The sequence below is a fragment of the Pocillopora verrucosa genome, chromosome 2 (assembly GCF_036669915.1).
Source record: "Pocillopora verrucosa isolate sample1 chromosome 2, ASM3666991v2, whole genome shotgun sequence".
Taxonomy (NCBI): Eukaryota; Metazoa; Cnidaria; class Anthozoa; order Scleractinia; family Pocilloporidae; genus Pocillopora; species Pocillopora verrucosa.
This window is the reverse complement of record NC_089313.1, coordinates 4,773,583-4,799,173: the sequence shown is the minus strand read 5'-3', so window position 1 is coordinate 4,799,173 and position 25,591 is coordinate 4,773,583. Positions and strand designations below refer to the sequence as shown.

At 37.0% G+C, this 25,591-nt stretch overlaps 3 protein-coding genes across 6 annotated transcripts; 1 reads left to right on the top strand and 2 right to left on the bottom strand.

Annotated features, from left to right (window-relative positions):
- Positions 1-3,237: 3,237 nt before the first annotated feature.
- On the bottom strand, positions 3,238-15,199 carry LOC131792687 (protein pelota homolog). The gene is made up of 16 exons (XM_066162217.1): positions 15,039-15,199; positions 14,193-14,285; positions 13,118-13,268; positions 12,692-12,782; positions 12,511-12,567; positions 11,628-11,734; positions 11,067-11,127; positions 9,945-9,985; positions 8,082-8,165; positions 7,613-7,649; positions 7,448-7,494; positions 7,170-7,243; positions 5,651-5,722; positions 4,957-5,031; positions 4,830-4,861; positions 3,238-4,243 (listed from the first exon to the last, which is right to left on the bottom strand). Exons 1-16 carry the CDS (start codon positions 15,077-15,079, stop codon positions 4,149-4,151), a joined length of 1,158 nt encoding a protein of 385 aa, XP_066018314.1. The 5' UTR covers positions 15,080-15,199; the 3' UTR covers positions 3,238-4,148.
- Positions 15,200-15,974: 775 nt separating this feature from the next.
- On the bottom strand, positions 15,975-18,706 carry LOC131792727 (endoplasmic reticulum resident protein 29). The gene is made up of 4 exons (XM_059110141.2): positions 18,540-18,706; positions 17,918-18,056; positions 17,361-17,534; positions 15,975-16,651 (listed from the first exon to the last, which is right to left on the bottom strand). Exons 1-4 carry the CDS (start codon positions 18,648-18,650, stop codon positions 16,320-16,322), a joined length of 756 nt encoding a protein of 251 aa, XP_058966124.2. The 5' UTR covers positions 18,651-18,706; the 3' UTR covers positions 15,975-16,319.
- A 138-nt stretch (positions 18,707-18,844) lies between these two features.
- On the top strand, positions 18,845-25,135 carry LOC131792693 (probable splicing factor, arginine/serine-rich 6). 4 transcript variants are annotated; one of them, XR_010716648.1, is made up of 6 exons: positions 18,845-18,969; positions 20,305-20,684; positions 21,730-22,252; positions 23,452-23,499; positions 23,877-23,939; positions 24,484-25,135. XR_010716648.1 is itself a non-coding variant. In XM_059110106.2 (5 exons), the coding sequence occupies exons 2-4, from the start codon at positions 20,305-20,307 to the stop codon at positions 23,923-23,925; spliced, it is 477 nt and encodes a 158-aa protein (XP_058966089.1). In that variant the 5' UTR covers positions 18,845-18,969; the 3' UTR covers positions 23,926-23,939; positions 24,484-25,135. The 4 variants fall into 4 exon arrangements, 1 of the variants encoding a protein (XP_058966089.1); XR_010716647.1 differs by having other exon boundaries at positions 21,730-22,594; XR_010716646.1 differs by having other exon boundaries at positions 21,730-23,499.
- Positions 25,136-25,591: the final 456 nt, after the last annotated feature.

Sequence of the window (25,591 nt, the reverse complement as noted above, 5' to 3'; positions counted from 1 at the left end):
AAGTAAGTTTCAGTTTTTCTAAGAAAATTATAACATGACATGTCATGACTTATCGAGACTCTGGCGCTTTAACAGACAAAGAAACAAATTACGGCGTTTAGAAAAATATGTACCGTAGAACCCGCCGCTAGTATCCAAAGATTTAAGTGAAGGGTATCTCGACCATGACACGCTTGTGTACAAGTCGAATCTACCGCGATCTCTGAATCGTTCGTTGGACTCTCATAAAACAAAGTCAAATTAATAGCTAATGCAGATCAAAGCCACTGGAAAACCACGGAATGAACCACCACGGATTTCCTTCAGCGAGGAACAGTCCACAACATAAATAGAGCCGGGTCTGATTTTATTTTTATAATCATCAATTTCTCAAATTGAACGATACTCAATAACCTCAACTCTCAACTTTCCGAACTTTCGCTGTCGCAGTGTTATTGGTATCCAGATCACTTGTGTTTGAGGTTATTCCCTTCTCCCCTCTGGGTTAATCGAAATAAAAAGAAAAAGTTTCAATTGTATAATTTTTTTTGTGTGTTCCTATGCCTATCTATCGCGTCCTACTTTGGTTGAAATTTTCAGCAGGTAGTGGTCATATAATAAAATGCTTATTGATGTGAGTTTGGTTTAGCTCTTGTTCATGAAGCAAGGACCTCGCTGCGCTCGGTCCGTAGGTCATGACCCCGAGCCAAATATTAGTTCCCGTCCGACCCTACCACTCAAGCAATGAGTGCACAGTACTTTTGGTTTTGTACCGACGTCAAACTATTATCACTCATTATGTAATTGAACATGAAAAATGAAAAGTGTTATTCTTTTTTATTCTTTTTTTAATAGGGAGCGTCAAGCTTTAGTGTTGACCTCTTTGAAATGTTTGATTTTCATCACAAGATCGATCACAGTACAACCTAAGTTTCTTTCTTTAAACGGTTAACTATCTGTGCGTGACAATCGACTCCTTGTCTTCGTGAACTTTTCACTTTCTAGCGAGTGTGATTTGCATGATCGAAGCCTAAAATGCTAAAAAAACTGAGTGACTGTATTTTGGTTCGGCACGTCACACTTTAATAACTAAGGATGAGAAATGAAACATTTTACCCAGTTTAACGGGAAACGTCAGGCTTAAGTGCTCATCCTTTTTGGAACGGTTGGATTTGCATCACGAGATCGATAAGATCGAGAGTACAAATAAAGCTTCTGCCTTTAAACAGTAAGCTATCTGTGCAAGAAAACTGACCCGTTGTACTCATGAGCTTTTCATTTTCTTGCGAGTGTGATTTGCATGATCGAAGACAAAAATAGTAATTTTTGTAATACGTAAAAAAACGGACGGAATGGATCGGTAATTTGCTCGAAAATAACTACATCACTTGTCTTACCTTTGAAGGTATTTAATACAGTGAATGAAATATGGCAACAAGCAAATGACATCAGAGAGAGGACTTAGCTTGACTTTCAGTGATAAACACTAGTGATAGTTAATAGTTTAACATATTTCTTATGGGAAGAGGAGAGAGCTGGAGAAAATGGACTGGACCACAATTACGTTGTGGGATCCGCGCATTCGGAAGGCACTCTCCTGAAAACTCCCAACGGAATTTCGCGCTGCTTTAACCTTTTTGTTTCCTCTTTTCCTCTAACAGTTGCAAGAAACTTGCAACTAGAGGGCACTAACACCGAGCGATTATTTGAATGATAAAAGTTTTATATAGCTTGGGTTCTTCCCTGTCTTCGAAAAATAACAAACAATTGCAAGCTTGACAGGCCTGCTTCCCGTTTAATTTAGTATTGATGTAAACTTTACCTGATTTCTCCAAATTCGGGGAAACTTCATGTTCCAAGGCTACACGGTCAAAGCAAAACAAGTTACATTTGAGAATTATGGGTTCACTGTCGTAGAAGGAGGGTCTCAATGGGGTGATGGCTTTTACGGCTGAAGGTTCCAACTTAAGCGAATGAATTTCGGTTTCGTACGTCACACTTTTATAACCAATGATGGAATTGAACATGTAAAAATAACTTATTTCTTAGACTCGCCAGCGTTGAGAGGAACTGGAGGAAACAAAGAACTGCATATCATGCTGTAAATGACTTTAATTTACTTAGCCAGGAAATATGAGAATCTGCTAATATTAATACATTCAAGCGACATGTTTTTAACTTCTTAATGTAATTCTTAATTACAATTCCTTTTTTTCTTTTAATTTTATGTATATATTTTAGTCTTAATCTACGAGGTCCTTTTCTAAAACCATTTTTTGTGAAAATAAAGATTTTTCCACAATAAAGATTATTATTATTATTATTATGTTAATCGGTTCATCCATGCAAGAAGCCCTTTTTTACTTCGGTAACTATCTTTACAAGTCAGAAGAGTTTTGTTATATTCACAACAGCGTCTGTCAACATTCACTTTCTCGGAAAGACAACCACGTTATAGGCCTCAGTGCACGCTTTTTGTTAAATGAAGTCCAGCGATTGGTCAGTATTTCAACCGCAATTTCTAGGAAAAAGGCCTCAGGTGACTGCAATATATCTCATAACGCTGATGGCTAGTATTTCAATTAGCTTTTCTCGAAAAAAAGCAATCTCTATTTTAGTTAATATGCTTGAATAACGTCCTTTGGTTGGCTGGTATTTTAATCAGGTTTTCTTGGAAAAGAAATTCACTATAGAGAGTTGAGTGCTTGGCCATTATTAAACTAATTCCAGTGAGTCATCCTCTCTGGAAGTTCCTTTGCATTCCGATAGAATATACAACTTCATAAATGCATACACGAATATCCCATCATACTACTAGTGATTCATGGAAAGCCCGGATCAGGCTCACCGTTAGTGATCGAAGAAACCCAAATAGGCCGAGCGAAAACATAACGGCGAAAGTTAACAAAAGACGGCAAGTTTACCTGCTTTAGTCTGCCGCTTTTCGCTCGTCCAATTTTGCAATCATTTCTACTGAACAAGTCTCACACAGACTGGATGAAGGAAAAATTGAGATTTGATCTTTTTGGGAAGTGAAAGTAACGTCACATGTTCTAATATTTTTTTGAAGACAGGTATGTCAGCGAGCAAGTGAGAGCCATTGCAAAGAGCATTATTTACGAGCAAGCACACAGGGATGGTATAGGCGTATCTGTACTATGAAGATGGTTTCTTCTTAATGAATGTTTGCATTTTTTTCGAAACTAATGGCTATAGAGATATTCCTTAGCAAAAGGCACCAAACCGATTTTTCTCAATGCGTTTGTTGTTTTATTGACGATTAAAAACAATTTTTATTCAATAAATGTTTTCAATTCAAATACCAAAATCTGCTGGGCTCGATGTTTCTATGTCGTCTCAAACATCGTTAACGAGAAAGGTCGAACATCGCTTCAATAAGTTTTCTTTTTATTGAAATGTTTTTGAAAATCTACTGTTTCTCATTTAGCTGAATGACCTGTTTGCCCAGGAGACTGTCTCACAGCCTGGGAAATAACCATCTTTGTGGCTTCTTTATCATCCATTAATAATCTCATTATCATTAATAAATATGTAGTATCATAATGTTTCCACTACACAATGCACAATCAACCTCGATTCATGATCCTCTCTAAACCTGGGAATGAGGTTGACGAGGCGATCTACATCGGTATGGACTACATCGAGAGAAAAGTGATAATGCACTACACTAGAAGTGTACTTTGTCATGATGCACGACCACAACTTTTTGTAACGATATCACAAACGTTGATCAGGTGGGATAAAAGCTCGTTTAACATAGACGGGAATTTGCTAATCTTAGATCACGTTTTTAAAATATTGTCTCCCTGAGTTTTGGATAATTATATTGTTAACTATATCCTGTTAAATATTTGGGTGTTTCAGAACGAGTTTCAATTAGGCGTCGAAAGTTAACAAGGATGAGATTAATTTTCTTTACTTCGCAACGTGATTGGTCTACACAACTCACGCAGTTCCCTCAGCCAATCAGATACAAATCTAAAACCAATCGCGTCCTGGTCACTGACGTTTCCCGCGCTTGAGGTAGCTTTGAGTTCTCATTGGCTCATTGTGATATAGGTCGCCGCGATAACTAAGTTTTTGGTTTTTCGACACTCAATGGAAAAGCGCTCTAAATCCAGTTTTGAGAAATGTATGTACATAGTTCACTAATCCTCCTCAGAATCAGCAGAGCCTTCATCATCAGCGATGTCCGGCATGGGGAAGCGCAAGATTGCCGCAACACCGGACAACTGGCCAAGCTCTGAAAGACGTAAATAAGAAACATAAAGTTGTAGGAAATTTTACATCATGATGAAAAATTACAAGAAGCTTATATTTAAAGAAAGGCGTTATTCGTTTCGTCACGTGCGTGAGGTAAAGGAAGAAAAAATAATCTATGTTCCCTATGAGGTATCGAACCCAGGCCATAACAGTGGCGGAACTAGAGAGAAGGCGCGAGGAGGTCTTGAACCCCCTACCCACTCCCCCCTCATTCAAACCCGTGGGGGTTTTCTTATTACTTGTCTGACACCGACATTCTCTCCCAACGACAGGATCGCATATTACAACTCAACTGATGTTTTCTTTAGTAACGAGGGGGGGGGGGGGGTGGGGATTGAGAAAGGGGGGAATTAGCAGGCGTAAGTTAAGAAGTAATTTTGACCCCCAATTAAAAATTCTTAAATCCGCTCTGCATGAGTTGTGTCGTCTCTGACAAGTACTCTACTTGCTGCTTCTGTCGTGTTAGTAAACAGAAAATGAAAGGTGGCAAATGTTGAGCTCGATCGTCGAATATTGAAAGATATTATTCGTTAATTACGACAACGTACAAAAAAGTGCATACGTACGTTCTCCAGAAACATGTAGACTTGAAAAAACCCTGCATTGAATGAAAGCAAATTAAAACCCTTTCAAGTCCTACTGCTAAACTTTGAAACATTCCACCGCGTTAGTAACTAGAAGCTCGTAACAAACCTGACTTCGCCGCCATTTTCTTTAACACTTTCAACAAGCTTGACATATCTTTTACGAGTTGGCAAATCTGTCGACCTAAAAAGACATTGGAGGAAAAAAAAGAGAGAGAAATAGTACAGTTGTAATATTTCACCATAAACATTGTTGATTTGAGGTTTTTGCCAAACCTTTCGCAATTTGAGCAGTATGAATCGTCACCGCAAAAAAAACCCTATCAAACTCTTGGTATGTCTGTGCACTTTGAGATTCATAAGGCAAAGGGCCAGAGAGTTGATACTTCGTATGGAGTGTGAATCGCGGGCTAAAAGAACTGATGCGCTTAAACTGCCCCTTTTCCTAGCAACATGCTGAAAGAATCACCACACTTACAACTTCCTCAAGGAAATTCTTGACACTTAGTTGCTTCAATCATCAGATATGGAAAGGGTGTTAACCAGACATGAAAAGAAACCTCATAAGTTTGACAAAACCCATCTGAGCAATTCCTTGTGCAATTTTCTAATACTATCCACTTTTTGAGCTGATACATTATTTTTACTTTGAGAGAATAGTTAAAATGTGAATCAATTCTAGAGTTCTCATTTAGATACGCCGTCGATTTTCAATTACAAAGCAGAAAGGAAAAACATGCTCTTTCAGGATGAAAATAAGCTGACCTGAATTGTAAAAGTTATCGTTATCATTCGTTCCTGACCTGAAAAGTTCATCAGTGACAAGCAGCGTTTCGATTGCCAAAGCTTCATTGGCCTTCTCCACATGTGTAACGCTAATTAAAGAAGAAATTACAGATGCTATGTTGAAAATCTGAACAATTTCACCAAAACAACGATTTTCCTTTGGTTGAGTCAGCCCTCGAGCCAAGTAGCGAACATGGATAGTGTACCATTCTCCCCGGGTTAAGAATGAAGAAATATAAAATGGTTTCCGTGTTTACATAGCCGGAAATGTATTCTCCCAACCTCCCGCGTGTTTACATCAGGCTATGTAAACACGGAAACCATTTTACATTTCTTTTCTAAAATAACTAATGAAAGAGGAACGAAAACCGTGTTTACATACGCTCATATAAAATGGTCTTATGGCCAATCAGAGCGCGCGTACTATTTGAATTATTTTATAAATATTATTATTATATACTCAACAAAATATCGCGTTTCTGATTGGTCAATGATGAATGCATAAATAGGTTATAGAGTGCAATAGAGCTTATAGAGTGCAATACGGAGAAGTTGCCATGGAAACACCGGGGAAGCGCCAAATTTGAACACCAAATTATAAAAAAATCGAGAATATAATAAATAAAAAATCGTATGAACCTGCTCGTGCATTTCGTGATTTATGGGTACGAGTGATGTTTTGAAAGTTCTCAAATTGCACTCACCTACGGCTCGTGCAATTTTGAGAACTTTCAAAACATCACTCGTGCCCATAAATCACGAAATGCACTCGCGTTCATACGATTTCCTATACTTATAACATAGCTAGTAAATTTGTGTAATCAAATTCAATTGCGCGAGCGTGCTTCATATTCCTATTGTGCACGCTCGTGACGTCAGCAAACAAATCCCTCGAGAGAAAAAAATTTTCCATCGGGTTGAAAATGTTATAAAACAATTGGTTCATACGTCAGCTGTGCGTTCATCGAGATATGAAGCACTTGGGAAGTTTGGAGAGCACTCAAGAAGCTAGAGTTAGAGAGAACTCTTACGCATCTTTCGTGCTCTCCAAACTTCCCGCGTGCTTCATATCTTGATGAACCCACGTTGACGTAGGAACCAATTGCTAATTGGATAATAAAAACCATTCGACAATTTGATTTTCCATCAGAAGCACTTCCTTGGAAGATGCTGATGTAAGTTCAACGAGTTTCAAGTGCAACAATAGACGCTCCTCCCTTGAGTGTCATGAAACCAAAACTAAAACAATCACAGCGGCCAACTTGAGCAAAGGAAAGATTTAGCTCTAAAACATGTAACCGTCTTCAAGCGCGGGAAAACGCGGGTGACTCAAGCACGATTGGTTTTACTCTTAAATTTGATTGGTTGAGTGAGTGGCGCGAGTTTTCCAGGCCAATCACGAGGAGCGTTGAAGACAAACAAATGCAAACCGCATGCTTAAGACACTCAATTGAATATTGCTCTTTCTGCATAATACCGAACTGAAAAGGTAACATCATAATAAAGTGAAGGATACGTCACAGCAAATAGACCTACCCATAATAAGCTCTGTCGGGTTCTGTATGTAACATTGTGAAGAAATTATCCAAAGCTTTTACTTCGCTTGATGCCTGTTACAAGTAAAATGAGAAAAAAAAAATCAGCAGAGGATAACCGACTACGTCGAGACATTTCTCGTCACTGCAACTGTTGACGAGGCCTGTGATTTAGAATGCTTTTTGAGTTGAGTGTCGTTAAACCAAAACCAAAGTTTATCACAACAACCAACCAACACTTTTCCTTTTAAGATATAAATCTAAACAATTTCGACTTACCTTGGTGTCTGCAAGTCTTGCAGTGACAGTAGGATCCGCCAGAACTTCTGCACATCATGCAAAACAAACACATGGGTTAAGCCGTTTCCTCTCGACTGCAATTCATTAGATGTGATTTCATTAAAATCAATTTCGAGATCCGTGGAAGGTTCTTTATATCCTCACCTTTGAGCGAATGTTTGTGACCCGATGATGAGTGAGCCTGAAAAGGAAAAAAAATCGTACACGCTCTAGTGAGCCGCGCCCTCTATCTTAAGCTCCCTCTATACTAAGCTACCCTTTCTATTGAATTGAACCCCCCTCTCTAATAATATGCCCCCCGTCTTGAACTTCAAGTGTTTTATCAGCCCCCACCCTCTACTAATAAGCCCCATGCTCTTCCCCCCTCCCCCCGCCCCTTGACAAAATTCTTATGTAGTGGTTTTACTGCGTATCGTTCGCCTGGAGCCCCTTTCACAGCCGTTCTGTTGAATGGCATGCAACACTTGGGGGAGTGTTACGTGAGATCGCAAAGAAGGGCAGATCCCGCCTAAAAAAAAGGAGAAATGTGGCCTTTGTCCTGTAGGCTATCCAAGTTCAATTAAGTTACAATTAAGTTCTAACAAATCTACAACGTTTTTAAATCTAAACTTACCAAGAGAAATTTTGATTTGTTATCAATGATTGCTTTCCAATCATTCTTTACAGCTTGTTGGAACATATAATCACAAAACTGATCCTGCAAATATCATTTAAAACACCTACTTCACCACATTGGTTACTCAACACTAATAATAAAAAATATACATAAAGAATTAAAAGAGGACATCTTAATTACTTTAGTTCTCACTATCAGTTACAAGATGAAGAAAGAAGAAATACTCCTTCCTTTTTCTTCTTTCTGAGTTGCAATGTATTTTTCTGTGCTTGAAGAGGAGCTGAGGGGTATAAGTTATAGGCAAATTTTCCATACACACCGTATGCTGAACTGTAGGGATTTACAATTCTGCTACTATTTCATTTTCTCACATTAGCATAAAGCTTTTTTGAAAAAATTTACCACGTTACCTGAAAATCATATCAGTTACATGAAAACAGACATAATCAAAGTGCTCTGTGAGCAAACTCGTGAATTGACACATGATTTTTTGGATTATGTTTAATATTATCTGGGTTAGGGAATTTTGCGGTTGATTGTCATATCTAGAGTACGAGCAGTAGTTCAGTGTTCGCTAATGTAGCAAAGAAACAAAGTAACGTTGGGATAAGAAGGCATTACAATTAAAATGATCTTGCTATTGCATTTGACAAGGGTGGATGATGTCATGTGTTTTAAACGTATATCATTTCCGTTTCTGGTTCAAAAGAAAAGGTTGGAAGTAAATGTGGGTGAAAAGTGAAATTTACTGTCTTTCGTTGTAAATATTAGAAAATCAAGGCAATACTTTCTTAATGAAAACATTAACGATTCCCTCTTTATCAAATGAGACAAACGGGAACGAGTTTTGAGTGATATAACTAAGCCAAGACTGCCACCGTCACTTTGGTTCTCCGCCTGGGTAGATTTTAGTCACGTGCTAGGCAACGTATAATCAATAACAAGATGGAATTTCATTTCAGGCCTATTTATTAATTTTGTGGTGTATAACTTTCGCAGTTTAGTACGTAATATGTATTTTGAATCTTCAAATTGTCTTGAAACTTAAAAGAAAATTGTTCTTTAAAAATTCACTGAAAATCGGTAGCTAAAATTGTTTGTTTAGGTGTTATTTGATTTTCGTGTTAACTTGCAATTTCGTTAGTCGCCGGCATCTTATGTTGTTTCACACACGAAAAACACACGATACCAAACGTAATGATCGATTTTGTCCTCAATCTCACGCCGTAACAGAAAAAGCTTTTGAACATCTGTAAACTCCGAGCGCTTCGCAGTAAGTGATATTTTCAATGAATCTTCGGATTGTTTTCAAGTTCAAGGATTGTAAATTACAATTTTATGAAAAACGAAGGTTGTTCTGTTATTTCAGAGTGAATCCTTGCATGCCTGCCAGTCGCTGGCGCCGCTTGTTGAAACAAAAACGAAAAAAAAAAATTATTTTAAGATTATCATTGGCTTCTTTGTCACACCACTACTATTCTTAGCAACAAAGGTCGCCCTTTCCTTTGTTTATTGCTCGCCAAAAACTATCAAATGCACTCAAAAGCCTAAAATCGAAAAAAAGTTTACAGGAATCGACCAATCGAGCGAGCGAGCGAGTGCCACTCCCCAGATCGTATCTATAACTCGCTCTTGCGCATGCGCGCAATTCACGAGTTAAAAAGGACAGAAATAAAGCTGTGATGAGAGTCCTTTATAACAAAGAAAATCCCTCTTAGACAGTTGCTATCAGAGTCAGTTTACTTTGAAAAGCTAAAATTATGATGATAGCAAAAAAACAAAATCATGATCATATGTACCCCTTTCCTCTTTCACTGCCTCTCTAAGGACTTAAACAGTTTGTGCTTCTCTACAACTAACCTTGACAAAGCCGGGACTAGCAACAAGAATGCACTTGATGACTGAAAAATCAGAAAATAATTAGGAGGGTGTTGACATTCAGCAGTAAAAAGTGCATGCATCCATAGGTTGGTAGCACATGCACTATGAAAATTTTGTGCGATGTTTAAGATTAGGATGCAAAAATCTGAACAAAAATCTGGATTGTGAGAGTGAAGGGTCATGGAACATTTGTTGTAAATTGTAAGGGGTGGAGGGGGTGCTCAAGACTGAAGAGGATGTAGAACCTCTGGCAGGCACCAATTTTTTTTTTTTTAACCTGGGTGCTGCATGGTAATCAAACATTTTTGCTCCAATTGGCTAATTGAACAATTTGGTTACATAAAAGTCAGATTCATAAAATAGAAAACATGAAAAAGTGGGGTTGTAGAGATATTTCCTTGCATAAAACAAATTATTGCTCAACTAGTTAATATATAAATGTACATGAAAAATTGCGCAGGTCTGATTGGCTTAAAACTAGTACATTCTCATGTAATTAGAGTACCAAGTTGTAACACAAGTGCAAAGTTTTAACATGAGTACAAATTACAAATAGCACACGCACTGTCAAAATATCTATCTGGACTCTCTGATTTATTTTCATATACATTATTAACAAGTAACAACATGATTTCCCTTGCAATTTGGTATAATGGGCACTTGTAAAATTTTCAAAAGCTACAAATTGCATTTGCCCTACTGGCTTGCACAATTTTGTTGTTTTTGAAAAATTTACTTGTGCCTATTAACACCAAATTGCACTCAAAATCATGTTTACTTATTACCTATACTAACTGTTGATTAGCACTAGCAATAGCAACTGCATTGGCAACTGGTCCAATAAAATTTTGGAAGCCCCAAGGGAAGAATCACAGATTTTCATTTTTTAAGCACTGGTTTACATGAAGAAAATAAAAAATTCTTTATGCTACATGTAGTTGCCTGCTGGCAGGGAGCATTAACAATCAGTTTTCACAGTTGATTTTTGGTTCCATTGGTGACCAGCTAGGGGCAATTTTGAACCCTGTCAGAAGGGAAGACTTTCCAGGGATCAGCTCCGTAGCAATACCATGTAATGATAGAGAACCATGACAAACGTACCTTCAAAATTAATATGCCTGAGAATACCCTGGATTATAGCATCATAAAACTTAAACAAACCCTGTTTAACAAGAAATAACTCTAATTAATATTCAAGCTGTCACAAAGAGATGTACCAAACCCATTGTTAAAAATGCTCAGGTACATTTACTTTTGAAAAAAGTGAAAACCCAAATAAATGTAATTTCCAATTAATAGGAGCTTAACATCATAGTTCTCATTTACATTGTTGTTGATATTTTGTTTATTCAATCATAATACCAGGGTCTTATAAAAGCTGATAAATGGAGGTCTACCACTGCATTTAAGACCTCTCACCATCTGTTTAAGCTGCAAGCAGGCTCTAGTGTTTGGGTTTAGCCTTATGGTACAGCTGCCTATTACATTATCAACAGCTGCAGGTAGGTATTTACCTAACATGATTGAATGTCACATGATCATCTCATATGATTGAATTAGTCCTTTGAGACCTGTATGCCTGAAAATCAAGAGCTTTTTCAGCTTTTTCTTATTCACATGGCTGGAATCAAAATGGAAGTTAATCAGACTCTTGACACTGACCTTGTCATGTTGGCCACAGAATCCTTTTCTTTTTCGTGGAATATTCATGTCGATCTTTGCTCTAACAATGGTCATACTTGATGTTACTAGGCAGATATGGCATAGACCTGAAAGAAAAATAACACAATTTAATGACTATAGAATACTTCAATTATTGATGTAATAGGAAAATAGCTCTCAAGGAGGTTTTATTTCGGGAATTTAAGGACAGATAACTCAAAATAAATTTTTTTTAAGAAAAAATGGTTATGCCCACTAATCTCATTGTTTACTCTTCACTGTTTAAAAAAGTGGTATTACGTGTAGCTTTGTTGATTTTCAGAACAAAAATTTGGGGAGTAACCCTAAATGTAATTGATTCCTTCAGTAACCTTTTTAAATTGCAGGAACAACTTTAGTCATCAAATGATCAGTAGGGTGTTAACTATAGCCTTATGGATCAGCTGAATTGAAAAGACCAGAAGTGTTGTTTTCTGCTGGCTGAAGAACAAAAAAAAAAGCATACATGTCTGGGAGCCTAGGTGCAAGTTTGTGAGGGGTTTAGTGGTTGGTTGGTTGGTTGGTTGTAATTTACCAGTTTTTGGTTGCTGTTTGGTGCTGCCTGACCCTCTGCTCTTCAAGCTAAGTAGTTTTAACCATCTCAATGTCATTAAGTTCTCTCTTCAATGTAATGCAGCCTTTGTTGCCAAGGGTCCTCAATAAGGTTGTTAGTAGATTGGTAATTAAATTTTTGAAGTTTGTTGTGGCATGTAATCTAGAGAGCATTTTTATTGTTGGTTGCTCTGTTGTAACATTTTCATGTTTTTAAATAAAGGTTAAGCTGCATGGTTTGGCCTGACATGGTCTCCAGTTATTTGTGAGAATAAGCCCTCAAATGACCTACCTTCATGAAGTAAAATGGCTCCTAGATCAGCATGCTGTGCTGGGTCACAAGCCATTTCTGAAAAGTAGTAATCATATTTATCTTCAATCCCATGAAATGATTTCATAATTTAAGTTTTCAACCAAATGCATTATCTCAACTTTAGAAGGCTAAGGTTTATTTTCTGTTCAAGTCAACTCACCAACTCTTTCTAGAGCGATGATGTCCCAGTACTCTTTGATAAGAGTGAACTTTCTATTCAACTCCAAGTCTATTGTATGGTAAGCCCCCATCTGTTGGTTGTAAGACAATTTGCAACTTCCAGGTTAATCAATACAATGGAAGGGAAGGATAAATATGTACTACCAAATTGGCCCACACTCTGCATTACAATCAAACCATTAAACAGAATTTCTCCTTACAATATAAATACAATATCAACCAAGTAAGTGATGAGAATAAAGAAAAAAATCAATTTGTGGATAAAGTTGATAAGTTGATTCAATACTAAATTCTCTGAACCAACATTGTAAGAACTGTATGGTTGACAGTAAGGAGAATTAAAAATTTGATCTGGGATTTAAAGGGTTAATGAAGTGAAGACAAGCACAGCTTTTGTTAGACATACCTTAACGTACTGATTTTCTTGCACATTACGTCCATTAATCCTCAACATACATGCTTGGGTATCAAATTCAACTCTTGCTACAGCAATGCAAAGAGTTGTTCGAACTTTATTGCTGCTGACTGATCCTGTTGCTGACTCTGTTTGTACTCGTCTGACAAAACAAACAAAAAGAGACTATGATTTTTACCATAGATATTGTTAGCAGTATCTGTCTTCCTACTTTTTCTCCCATTATGGAGCACAATGTGTTTTTTTACATCAGGCTTGACCAAATATCCAACAGTTATTAAAATGTAATAGAGCTGGTTATGATCAGCTCCCAGTTGGTTTGTTAGCTCAGTTAGTAGAATACTGCTCCGGTATTGCAAGGTGATAGGTTCAAAACCTGTACAGACCTGAATTTTTTTCAGGCTTTTTTTTTCACTACTGCTAAAGTAGTGTTTGTAACTTTGAAGATCGCTTTCATGTTCATTTCTTTATTAATGATGATTTTCATATATTTACAGTCATTGCTTCATCACTTCATGGGTTTGTGATGAACCAAAATAGTGACCAGCTCCCACTTGGCTTGTTAACTCAGTTGGTAGAACACTGCACTGGTTTTTCAGAGGTTATAGGTTCAAATTCTGTGTATACCTGAATTTTTTTTCAAGCCTTATTTTTACCACTGCTTAAATAGTATTCATTACTGCAAAGATCACTTTTTTATTAGTTATCAGTATTGTAAGTAACAGTGTAATTACCTGACAAATACAGCTGAGCTTGAAATTTCAATACTAAGATAGTTGATGAAGGTGAAGTACAACTCAACTCTGTCACGCTTAGTTACTGAGAGCAAATGATCTACTTGTTTATTAAGTATACAGTAATGTTATAAGTTGTCTAAAACTTAACAATAATTAGCCAGACTTATGTTTTTATTTCATTTTGTTTGCAACCACACGTTGTTGGGCTACTTACTCTATTCACTATCTATCATGGAATAAATAGCGAGAAGCTTGGCCAATAAGAATGCAGCATTTGTGATGATAAGCCAACATATTTATACTTATTTTAATCACTGTAAATACTTTACCTGATAGTAGTTGATCTAAGGTGATCGCCAACTGCTATTAGGTTATATGCATGCCACATATCTTCAGCCTCATCTGGGACAAGGACAACCGATCTAAAAGTGTTGTTACATGAAAAACTGTAAACAGCATGTAACTAAGAAGAACAATCATGAAGGAGCATTGCAAGCCATTTTTTGTATCCCAAACTTTTCCTAATCTATAAAACAAACCAATCTGCTTATTTTGGTTGCAATTCTATGCAAGATCTGCGTATTACCCCCCTGAATCATTGTGCATACAGTTATCGCATGAAGGAATGCAATTGCAAAAACTATTGATTGCCTTTGGGTCTTCAGCTTTTTTCAGAATAGAATGGGGATATAAGGAAGTCTTTACCCATTGTCTACAACGATTGGCACAAGCTGTTGATTTCATAGCAGAGATGCAGACTTCTGGAAATCTAAAATGTTGATATGGGTGATACATGATCATAACACCTACCAATTCGACCTCATCTTACTCACAAACTGATGCCTATACTATGGATACATTCACGTAATCAAAGATCGAAAGTATTGAAAATACAGCCAACAATAATTTAAAACAACATTTCAAGGGCGATTAAATTCGCCATGAAGATAGTGATCCGATTTTTCGCAGAATATGTATTTTTCATCAGACGATAGTCTGGAAAAATGGTAGAGGTTAGTTAAAAATGATTTTAATGACCAAATTAAGCCTTAAGACGTAAAACTACTCTGATCAGTGATTAAATAGTTATTCTGATTAGAGAGCTCGAGAACTCTATGTCGGGATATCAATTGCCTAAAGCTTACGTTTCTAAATTTGTTTACCTAAACCCTTACCCAGAACTGTCTTTCTCGAAATTCTTTGCGATCAGTTTCATATTTGAAAGCTATGTCCTTTCAAATTCCCACAGACTCTCAGACGTAATAATAATATAACTATTAAACACTGTCAGTGTACAAGCAGAGATACACCGGCCGGTACTTTGATCGTCCGCCATTATCTGTCGTTTCGTTATCCTAGACCCAGTCTTCTCTCCTGCATTGTCCCCGCGCGGTGTTTTCTCAGTTGGTAGGAATGCAGGTGGAAACCACAGGTAACTGTGTTTCCAATTACACAACAAGCCAGTCTTAGGCACAATTAATCCAGCTGAAATCCTGTTTGTTGTATTCACTTAGAGTTGTGAGTGCAGATTTCTTTAAATGACCTTGCCTGATGCATTGGTCATTATTGGTCAGACATATTACTGTTCAAACTGGCTCCAAATGCATCTTTATCGTGGCTAAGCATTGCCTAGGGAGAGGGAGATAGTCCATGTTCCAAACTTTTGGACCCAGAATGCAGAGTCTGTGTCAAAATTTTCAGCTGATTCGAAATTCAAATATATTTCTAAACTCAGAAATCTGTTTTATCGTTTACTAAAATCTGCAAACCTTTGCTATTTTTCATCAAGGCCAAATCTATGGATGGGCAAACTTGTTTACCCCTTCCTTATATTTTGTTTCTTGCACTCCAGAATCACTTGAATTTATCAAGTGTCAAAGAGTAAGAGAAGGAGAGAGAGGGAGAAACTGAGATGTGTGTGGGATTTTTCTGTAAGTGGGTCTCATACATGCCTTTTCAATCTCCTTTCAAGGCTATTTTCAGGGATGCTACATAAAGCCCCCTCCAAAAGTAGCCTTGAGGGAAGCATCACCTGACATTCGAAAGAAAGTTTAGGTTGCTTTGAGTTGCTAATAAGATCACGAGAACCTCTGAAGTAAAACTCCATAAACCCTTCCAACACTGTAAGATTTTATTAACACTTTTATTTATCAATGTGCTTGGTTTAGTGAAGAAACTAAAAGAAAACTATGGGGAAAACATTGCAAATTATCTTAACCCTTTAACTCCCAGAAGTAATCAACATGGAACTTCTCCCTATAATATCCTTACATTATCCAGCAAACAGGTGATGAGAATATTCAGACTTATCAAGTAGATGTTGTTAACCTGATCTAACACAAAATTCTCAAACTTAATTTACAAGGAAATGGGTAGCAGGTAGAAGAGAGAATTAACCATCAGATCTTGGGAGTTAAGGGTTAAAAAATGTTTGCAGCAAACTGACAACATTGGTATTACAATTCTTCTTTTCCTTTGGTTTGCTTACTGTGCTGGAAGGAAGTTAAAATATCTAAACGCTTTTTAAATTGGTCTTTCTTCTTATCAGTGATTTTGTCTTTCAAGAGTTTTTGAACACGGGTGACCTCGTTGTCCACATAGTCAACTCCTTTCTCCTGAATCTTCTTCATAATTTTAACATAAATGTCCCCACTAGCCTTCTCCTTTTCATCTGTGCTTTCTTCCAAGGCTTTTTCTGCTTTCTGAATGATATCAGCATAGGCAGAATTGTCACTACTCAAAAGATCGTCAGCAAGTCTGTCAAATCTCTCAATGCAATTTGGCATTCCTACAGTAAAGAGAATATAAATTAAAATTATATTCCATTTAGATTTCATTTAACCCTTTCACTCCCACAAGTGACCTAGACAGAATTTCTCCTTACAATATCAATACAATATCAAGCAGGCAGGTGATGAGAATAGAGAAGAATATCAATCATGGGATTATTAGTTGATCCAATACCAAATTCTCTGAACTAACATCATAAGAATTGTATGGCAGATAGTAAGGAGAATTACTAATTAGATCTTGAGAGTGAAAGGGTTAATTACCAAACATACCTCATTTTATTTCTTACTTATGCCAGCATCTTTTCATAACTTAATATAACGACTGCCCTCCCCCCCTGCCCCCTAATCACAATGTACATCAACCCACTACCCTCTACCTGCTGGTGGTTTTGTGGGCACTTAAAGACAATGAATAGCAAAGCCAAGAAAATAAGCATAGCATAACACTGCAAAAAAAAAATAACCAGCTCCACAAGCTATCTACCTTCTAAATAATAAAAACTACCCAAGAACGTAAAGCAACAGTATGTCCTGAGATGCTGACAAGGAGAATTTATATAACAATCTAGAGCCTCTTCAGTTGGTGATCATTTCCAACTTAGATTCTTGTTTCCAAGGTTTTCTGAGTTTCATGGTAGGAAAAAAAAAAAAAAAAACAAAAAAAAAACCTACTCTGGTGGTTTGCCACCAAAATAGTTAACATACCTATCCACAGCCGTGAGTTGGTTTTCACAAACTTAGCAAGTTCATCAGCGTTCACTTCTCCTTTGAAATCAACTGGGCTGGCATCATTTTGTTTGAACAGCTTGTACACAGGAAAATCATCTTTGCTAATATCAAAACGCTCCCGCAGGTTGTCATTCTCTTTTTCACCATATTCTGTAAAAAGAAGATAACTGGACTGTCAAACCCTTACCAAGACCTACCTTAAAAATTTCCCACCCACACATGAGCTAATAAATCACAAAACAACTCGTTAATTTAAAATAGGTTTTCCTCATTAGGGTGGACAAGCTTGAATATAAATTTCCAGGTTTAAGTCATATGTGTCTAATGGTCCATCATCCATTTCCTTCTCAGTACCTAAATGTCAGTTCTCTACACCATCTTCCATACATTTCATATATCTTATCTGAGTGAGGTAATATGATGTTAAATCAAGCAATATTTCCTTGTTGATATTTCCATTCCTTTGCATTAACTTTCTGTTTGAAAACAAATGAATATTGTAGGGAGAAATGCATCCTTCATCATTTTCGTACCTGACACTCCAACTTCAGCTACCAACAACTCAGGCTGAGAAGAAGCTTTCTCGGCAAACTTTTTAAACTCATCTTCTTTTTCTCCATAAGCATACTGCTTGTCAAATTTAACCAGCACTGCTTTGTGTTTTCCAATGACCTGCCTCAGAGTAAAGTTGGAGAAGAAAAAAAGTCACTTGACTAAAACAGATCGTTGAAAGAGTGACGTTCATAATTTCATGGCCTGTAAGTAATAAAGCTGTAATAAAAATAACGCTTACGGAATACTAACAAATTAAATTTTTTTACGAGGCTTTGAAAATAAAAATGAATGAAAAAGTAGAGTTTGCAGATCAAAGCTTTCAAGTCGGCCAATGAGATGAAAGCACGTTGTCCTATTAATTAATTAACGAAGGTAGAGGATACATGTGCAAGGTAAAGCTGTTCAACACTCCATGTTGATCAGTTATTTTTAATAAAAGGGTCGTGAGAACAATAATATGTAACATATCTGAGGCTTATATTTCTTTCTCTTTGACAAAAACGCAAGTTAAGCTGCTAAAAACCATCAGCTTTATTTCAGTTTGCAAATTTGGCGATTTTGGTTAAGGACAAAGCCACACACTGTATGATTTAAAAATACCTTGTCGAAAGTTAGCGTATCCAGGGGAACAGCTCCTTTAGCTGTGCCTTCCACGTTCAGCACACCCAAACTCGTTAATACAATCGCAGTAATTAAACTGGTAAAAGCCATTATAACGAACTCGTTCCGATAGCCTCTGAGGACAGGTCACCTACTTTCGCTCTTTTCAGACCTTTGAGCCTTCAAATACTTAGATCAGTGGATTAACTAGTATCCCGGAAATTAATTTATGGTAGAACCCTCAATAATAATTAGTTTCTTGCAAGTACTTCTGGGAAACACACATTCCCATAAGCCCACAAGCGCATCACGCGGCTTCAGCTCTTTCTTCGCAGCTGTCACACTCTCGAACGTGCTGTATTGTTAAATACTTTTTTTTTAAGGAAAGCCTGTTTTGAGTCAGATTTTGGAGCATTTATTTTTGCCCAAGGTAAGATCAAAACACGACAACTTGGTAAACGAAACGAAGTTCGTGCGTTCCGTTTTAAATTCACACATTCTACGCTGGCTACCAAGTGGCACGCTTGATTCTTTGATTATTGATCCGTCTCTTCTAAGTAGGAGTATTCTCAGATTTAAATATTGATCTCGGAAAGCTTGTAAGCTTTTAATTTAGGAAAGAACTATTAGTCTTCCAGTCAGTGGTAGCCTAAAGGAGTTTCAGCGTTGAGCTGATTCCTGAATATTTAAATTAGATGACTGCACTTGGACGCAAATAACTAACAATGTCAGGTGTAATCAACAGCTCTATTTGTAGTTAATATTCGACAGATTTTCCTATGTATATCTACTTCGACATTTTTCCTACCTTGTTAAAGTACTTTGAACACGGACTTACAACATGAAGAATCAACTGAACTTAAAAATATGTTCAGTTCACCATTTGTTCGTATTTCTGGCTAAAACTTTTCTTCGCTTACTTATGTCTGCATCCATAAGTTTTTTTTTCTTTTTTTCGGCTTATATTCATGGTTCAAGTCTTTTAAAGGACTTGACAATGGCAATCAGGGAAAAATTGAATTGAGTTTGCAACTCATCTCCAGCTAGATGTACAGTTTTTTTTTTAGAAAGGAAAAATAGTGACAGGTTTGGCTTATACATGGGTTTTCAGGAGTCATAATTTTTTTGTGTGAGAAAGAAAAAAATTCTTGTTACTCTTTTTGTCGGTTGCCAAATGTTGAATTTGAAAAGGGTAATTTAGTATTATCAACTGAGTTGATAATGCAAATTGGCCAACCTTCAAAGCTGACATTTTGAGTGTAATACCTTTATCTGAGTGAATCATTTGCTCTGACAAAGGGCTAAAGTTCAAAATGTCAGATTTCAAATTCTTTATGTTGGCCAATTTACCTTATCAACTCAGTTGATAATAGTAAATTACCCTGTTACACTCCCACTAATGCAGCACCACAGTTTCTTTAAAAACTTACCCTCTTTATTCATTTGACTTTGAAAGGGTTGAGCTTGGAGCTGTAAACGAGAGAGCTTATTAACCCTTCAACTCCCATCAGTGACCAAGACAGATTTTCTTCTTACATTATCGATAGAAAATCAAGTAGACAAGTATTGGGAGTAAATAAAAATAAGGAATTAATAGTTGATCCAATACCAGATTCTCCAAATTAATGTTATGAGAGTTGTATAGGAGACAGTAAGGAGAGTTATAAATGAGATCTTGGGAGTTAAAGTGTTAATAGAGTTGCAGTTAAGAATCATTTTGACTTGATTTGCTTGTTAAACTGTGGCAGTTATGTTGTTGTTTCAGATGTCTGGCAGAGGTGGTCCACATACATACAAAGTTTATGTTGGTAACCTTGGGTCTAATGGTTCCAAAGCAGAGCTAGAAAGAGAGTTCGAGAGATTTGGAAGACTCCATGATGTGTGGGTTGCTCGCAATCCACCTGGATTTGCCTTTGTAGAATTTGATGATCAGCGTGATGCTGAAGATGCTGTGAAGTCACTTAATGGTTCTCGCATTTGTGGAGAAAGAGTACGTGTAGAAATGGCTCGCAACCGTGGCAGAGGTGGTGGGGGAGGGGGAGGGGGTCGATCGGTTCGCTCAGATTACCGTGATGACCGTAGTGGGGGTCGCCGTTTTGATGACAGAGCTGACCGTTTTGATGACAGGTCAAGGTCACCATATAGGTATGTTCTGTTGTATTACGATCTGCTTTTGAAAGTATTCCCCTGACAGGATTGCATTTGTTTACAAGTTTGTAGTTAATGTAAGAATTAGACTTAATCTAAAATTCTTAATTAAGTTTGTGAAGGTTATTTTTCCCTTACTGGGAGCTTCTCTGAAATTCTCAAAGGTAATGATCTGAGTTTGCCTGTGAATGACCAAGATGGTTTTCCTTACAATATCATGGCAATATCAAGAAGACAATTAATGAGCAAATACTTCTGAACACTTTCAAAAATGGCAGAAAAATCAAGGGATCGTTCTTGCTCTGAGCCTTTCAATTGTATGGCAAACAATAAGGAGAGTTACTAGTGAGATCTTCAAAGTGAAACTGTTAATTTTGAAATCCTATTAGTCATGGGATCAGTGGATGACTGATATGGAAAAAGTGTTCAAAGTACTCTTCTTTTGAAGATAAAATAAGAAATAATCGGTAAATTATCAAGCATAAATTACCTTTGCCTTTATATTTGCCATGCAATGTTTGTTATCATTCCTAGTTGTTTTCTTTCATGCTAGCTTAAGGGCTGGTTTAATGAGCTGTTGGCTTAATGTATGTGATAACACATATGAAATGTGACAGTGTTGCTGGGACTGTGATATATGGCAATTTAAAATTTGAAGCAATGCAGTTATGGGCAGTCACATTTCAAAAGTGTTTTTGTAGTTATGTCAAGAGGGCATTTCAATTGAGTGTCTCAGAAACAAGACCAAAGTAATAAGCACATCCAGTCATAAATTTGGAAAATAACAAGTCAAGCTGAAAGGAGCTCTGGGTAAAAACAGCCGGAAACTGCCAGATGCAGGGAAAACATGTGACCGATTGTGATTAAATTTAATTTTGCATCTAATTGGCTATTATGGTACAGGCTTTGTTCACCAATTGTATAGCAAGCAAACTTGTTTTAAACAATCATGTGACATTTGACACTCAGTTGAAAATTTATTTTGATCAATGTGGTAATACTCTATTGCTGATGTTCATGTCATGTCTGGGTTATTCTTTAGGGACTACTTAGCTACACTCCCAATGATAACCTCGCCCAACTTGACCACTTTCATATGGTTCTGAGCCCAGCTTCCTTCGAAAAGGATTCTCCCCAGCAGCCCCTTCTCCCAAGCCATGGACCAACAACCTTTCTTCAACTTTTCACCCACCTCCTTTTCACTTCAACCTCCCTCAGTTTTCCATCAGTTAATGGTCATTGTAATCCCTTCATGCATCCTTCCAACTCCTGGCATAGACCTTGAAAAGTGTTCCTCTACCCTTTTTTTAAATTCTCGCACACTAATTTGGTCATCGCTGCATTTCAAGACTCAAGGAGTACCCGAGCTGACATATATAGGTGTAACTTCGGAAAACTACTGGTCTCCTGGGGCATGCTATAGCGACGCATTCATTATTTTCTGGTTATGGAATTCCATATGATACTAAAGGGAAAATTCTTCAGTGTCTTGAAAATTGGCCATGGAGTGGTAAACAACAGAGCTGTAACAATACCACACTTGCTTGAGGGTGTAGTCATCTAGAGTGAGTAAGATGAAGTGTTTGCTATCTTTGGTATGCCTCTGAACTTTACATTTACTGCACTACCAACTGCAGCCTTCAGTAGGGGACTAAGTGAGTCAACTGGCTAAAACGAGAGTCATCACATCGGAGAAGCAACTGTTGCTAAGTCTTCCTAATGTCAGAAAATTTGCTGTGTTGTGTCACTCACTCACGATCATCGGTGGCAACTATAAGCTGTCAGTGACCACACCTGAAGACTCTAGAAGGAAGAACGTGACTCAAACCCTTTTAATCATGCCAGCCAATTTCTCCCTTATACAGCTTTGTGAAATTACCATTTCAGACTTCATCTTGAAGCCATAGGTAGTGTCATTGTTGTAGCTTGTGTACACTTTGGATTAAAAAGGGTTTTGTTAATAATTATGTGGGATCAAAGGAAGTTATAACTTGTAATGAAGACAAGGGAATTGTGCCGTAAGGGTATAGAATGTATTAGTCCTTGTGTAGATAAATATGTCAACCTGTTCATTTCCAGTAGGATAAGAACCTAAATTCTCCTTGATATTTCAATACATTGTTAAACAGAAAGGAAATGAGAAGTAGGAAAATTATTCACTAAGAGATATTATTTGAATAGAAGAACAAAATTCCCCATCAGAACCAACAAAGACATGTATTGTTATTAAAGAGGAAAGTTTGATATACATGTAACTGTCAGTTATTAGGGTGCTCTGTTGAAGATGGGTACTTTCATGTCTTTGTGCATCTCGTTTTAGAGTTATAGTTGTGATTATGTCATCCAAATTTAGAAACATTGTCTCATCTGTAAATGGTCTCGTTAACTGTGCACCAGTCATTGATAAAATAATTTAGCTTTAGTTTTGCTATATTGATTTGCTAAGGGTAAATGGTATTGCAAACATTTTATTGGTTGAAATAATTTTGAAACATCTGTGCTTGTATTAGGAACACATTTATTGCAATTGTTTCAGAAAAATTTTATGTCTCTGCCATGGAGATTGATTGGGGTTGAAATTCCATGTACCATGTGGTTTTGGAAAACCCCCACTTTGAATTAACACTTGTAGAATGTTTTAACCACACTAGGCAAAGGGCTCTGTTGTTCAAAAAAATCAGTCAGACTTGATGCAAGTCACAACCCTGGATAATAACTACAGCACCCTTTATTGAAGTTCTTTTGTTTTTATTTTGTATGACAGGTCACCACCACGGCGAGTGAGAGGAGGAAGGTCTCCTGAAGGAGACAGGCAAGCACAATATTTTGTATCATTTATATTTAAGGTAGAATCTTGTAGGTTCATGCTACAGAAACCAGGAATTAGCTCTGGCAGACATGACCCATTGGACTGTTAGGACTGAATCCTAGTTAAAGAGTTAAAATACACAGCCCAGGCACTTTTTGCACTTTTTCGTTTAGAAGTGGTAGTTTATCTGGGTTTCCAGGGAAGGCTAGAAAATAGCTTTGAAATACAGTGAATTTTGCAAATGGTTATTTTGCATAAAGGCAGATTTGAGTACTTCCTTTGATATAAATGTAGCCTTTGGAAATGCAATTTTGTGAAGTTTTTACTTCTTCTGCAATTTTATCCTCAAGTTTATACTCTTTTTTTTTTTTTGTCAACAGGTGGGGAGGAAGGGGAAGGAGCAGGTCTCGTAGTCCTCGACGTTACTAGTCAACTCAACCATGGTAAGGTAAACATAGCGTCAAACCTGGCATTACCAAATGATATCCAATCAGAGAGCAATGCATAACATTTAAATTTTAACTGGACCAATGAGATTGCTGCAATGTGAAATTAACCCTTGAACTGCCAGAAGTGATTATCATGTAACTTCTCCCAATGATATCCATACATTATCCACCAAACAGGTAATGTGAATACTGAGATATGAGGTGGAAGTTGATCTAACACCAAATTCTCATAACTGATTTGCAAGGAAAATATATAGCAGCTAGAGGGGAGAATTAGCAATCAGATCTTGGGAGTTGAAGGGTTAAAATAAAGATCTAAAAAACTGTAGAGATAGTACTTCATTAGCTAGTTACAAGACTAGTATGGGAGTCTAGCCAATGACCTCCTGCAGCTTACTTGCACAAAACATAGCATGAATGCTTCACATTTATCTACTTATTACTGTTGTTGTTGTTTTTTTTAATCCATATGTTAATTTATCTTTGTGGTTGTCTCATGCTGGTACTCATTCAAATCATTTGAATTGTGTTTGTACAGGAACCTTTGTACTAATTGATTGGTGGACAACTTGTACAAATCAGCCACCTCAACACCATGGAAAATGTTTTTTTTAACATCTACGACTATAACTTAAAGATTCTTTTTCACTTAGTTTGCTGTAAATGGCTGATTTTATGTGGTACAAAAAAAACTGATCTTTTTAATTTTTTCTTATTTTAGCACCAATCATATTTTGTTTAAATGACTCAGTTTACTGAAACTGTATACACTCAATTGTGAAAATGTTGACACCAAAAAAAGCATTAACAATGGACAATGAGACCTCACAGCTTTTATGGTCAGATGTACATGATAACCACCATTGGGTGCATGTGGTGAATGATGGAAGCTATCCAAGCTTTCCTGAAAGAAAGGGATTATCATAAAGAAAGGATTTTACATGAGTAACGAGAGAAGTGAATCACTGAGTATTTATCTGTGCCCACATTCCCTAGGAAGCCATTGGGTCTCATCATCTTGAATTATACTTTTTTTCGTATTCACATGTTCATGAAGGAAACTGACTGTATCAAAATTACTATACCTGTGAAACTTTTAAGATGTTGCATTTTAAACCTTTTGTTTTGTATTCATATTTATTTGTACCCTATTACTCTATTAAAGACGTGAATTAAATTCAAGCAAGAAATGATCTTGTCACCTAAGGTTCTCAAGAAAACATTACCAGTTCTACAATGAGTTTCACTGGGGTGGTGTGCTCTTCATCCTAGGATATGCTTTTCAGGGTAGAGGTTTGAAAGGGGAGGGATTCCACTGGCCTGTGCCAGGGTTTTGGTTTAGGTACATAAGGGAAAGAACAGATGAGTGAATATCAGTCAGAGGCAGGTCTGGTCTGTGCAATCCTTCCTTTCCACCACCTTTTTTCCCCTTGGCTTGAAGTCGACCTCTCTTTTTTGTCTGGTCTTTGTTCTCCTTTTCAAAACACTGGATGACTATTAAGCCAATTTTTTCAGTCTTTTTCACCAGATTGTTCACTTTTTTCCACTGAGTGCTTGTAATTCTTTTGGATTTCAGATATTGATGTGTAGAAAAGGGAAAGGGAAACTACATTTGGCGTGTCTTAATTTCTATTATAATTCATTGA

Bases quoted from the DNA above. Each gene is read 5' to 3' on its own strand.
- LOC131792687 (XM_066162217.1), bottom strand. From the start codon at position 15,079: ATGAAACTGATCGCAAAGAATTTCGAGAAAGACAGTTCTGG. The intron at 7,650-8,081 runs GTAAGTTTAGAT...TTTCCTTTTCAG, and splicing joins ACAAATCAAAATTTCTCTTG to GCTCACTCATCATCGGGTCA. The intron at 4,244-4,829 runs GTACGTATGCAC...TACGTCTTTCAG, and splicing joins TCTACATGTTTCTGGAGAAC to AGCTTGGCCAGTTGTCCGGT.
- LOC131792727 (XM_059110141.2), bottom strand. From the start codon at position 18,650: ATGGCTTTTACCAGTTTAATTACTGCGATTGTATTAACGAGTTTGGGT. The intron at 18,057-18,539 runs GTATTTTTAAAT...ACTCTGAGGCAG, and splicing joins ATACGCTAACTTTCGACAAG to GTCATTGGAAAACACAAAGC. The intron at 17,535-17,917 runs GTACGAAAATGA...TTCTTTTTACAG, and splicing joins AGCTGAAGTTGGAGTGTCAG to AATATGGTGAAAAAGAGAAT.
- LOC131792693 (XM_059110106.2), top strand. From the start codon at position 20,305: ATGTCTGGCAGAGGTGGTCCACATACATACAAAGTTTATGTTGGTAAC. The intron at 20,685-23,451 runs GTATGTTCTGTT...TTTGTATGACAG, and splicing joins AGGTCAAGGTCACCATATAG to GTCACCACCACGGCGAGTGA. The intron at 23,500-23,876 runs GCAAGCACAATA...TTTTGTCAACAG, and splicing joins AGGTCTCCTGAAGGAGACAG to GTGGGGAGGAAGGGGAAGGA.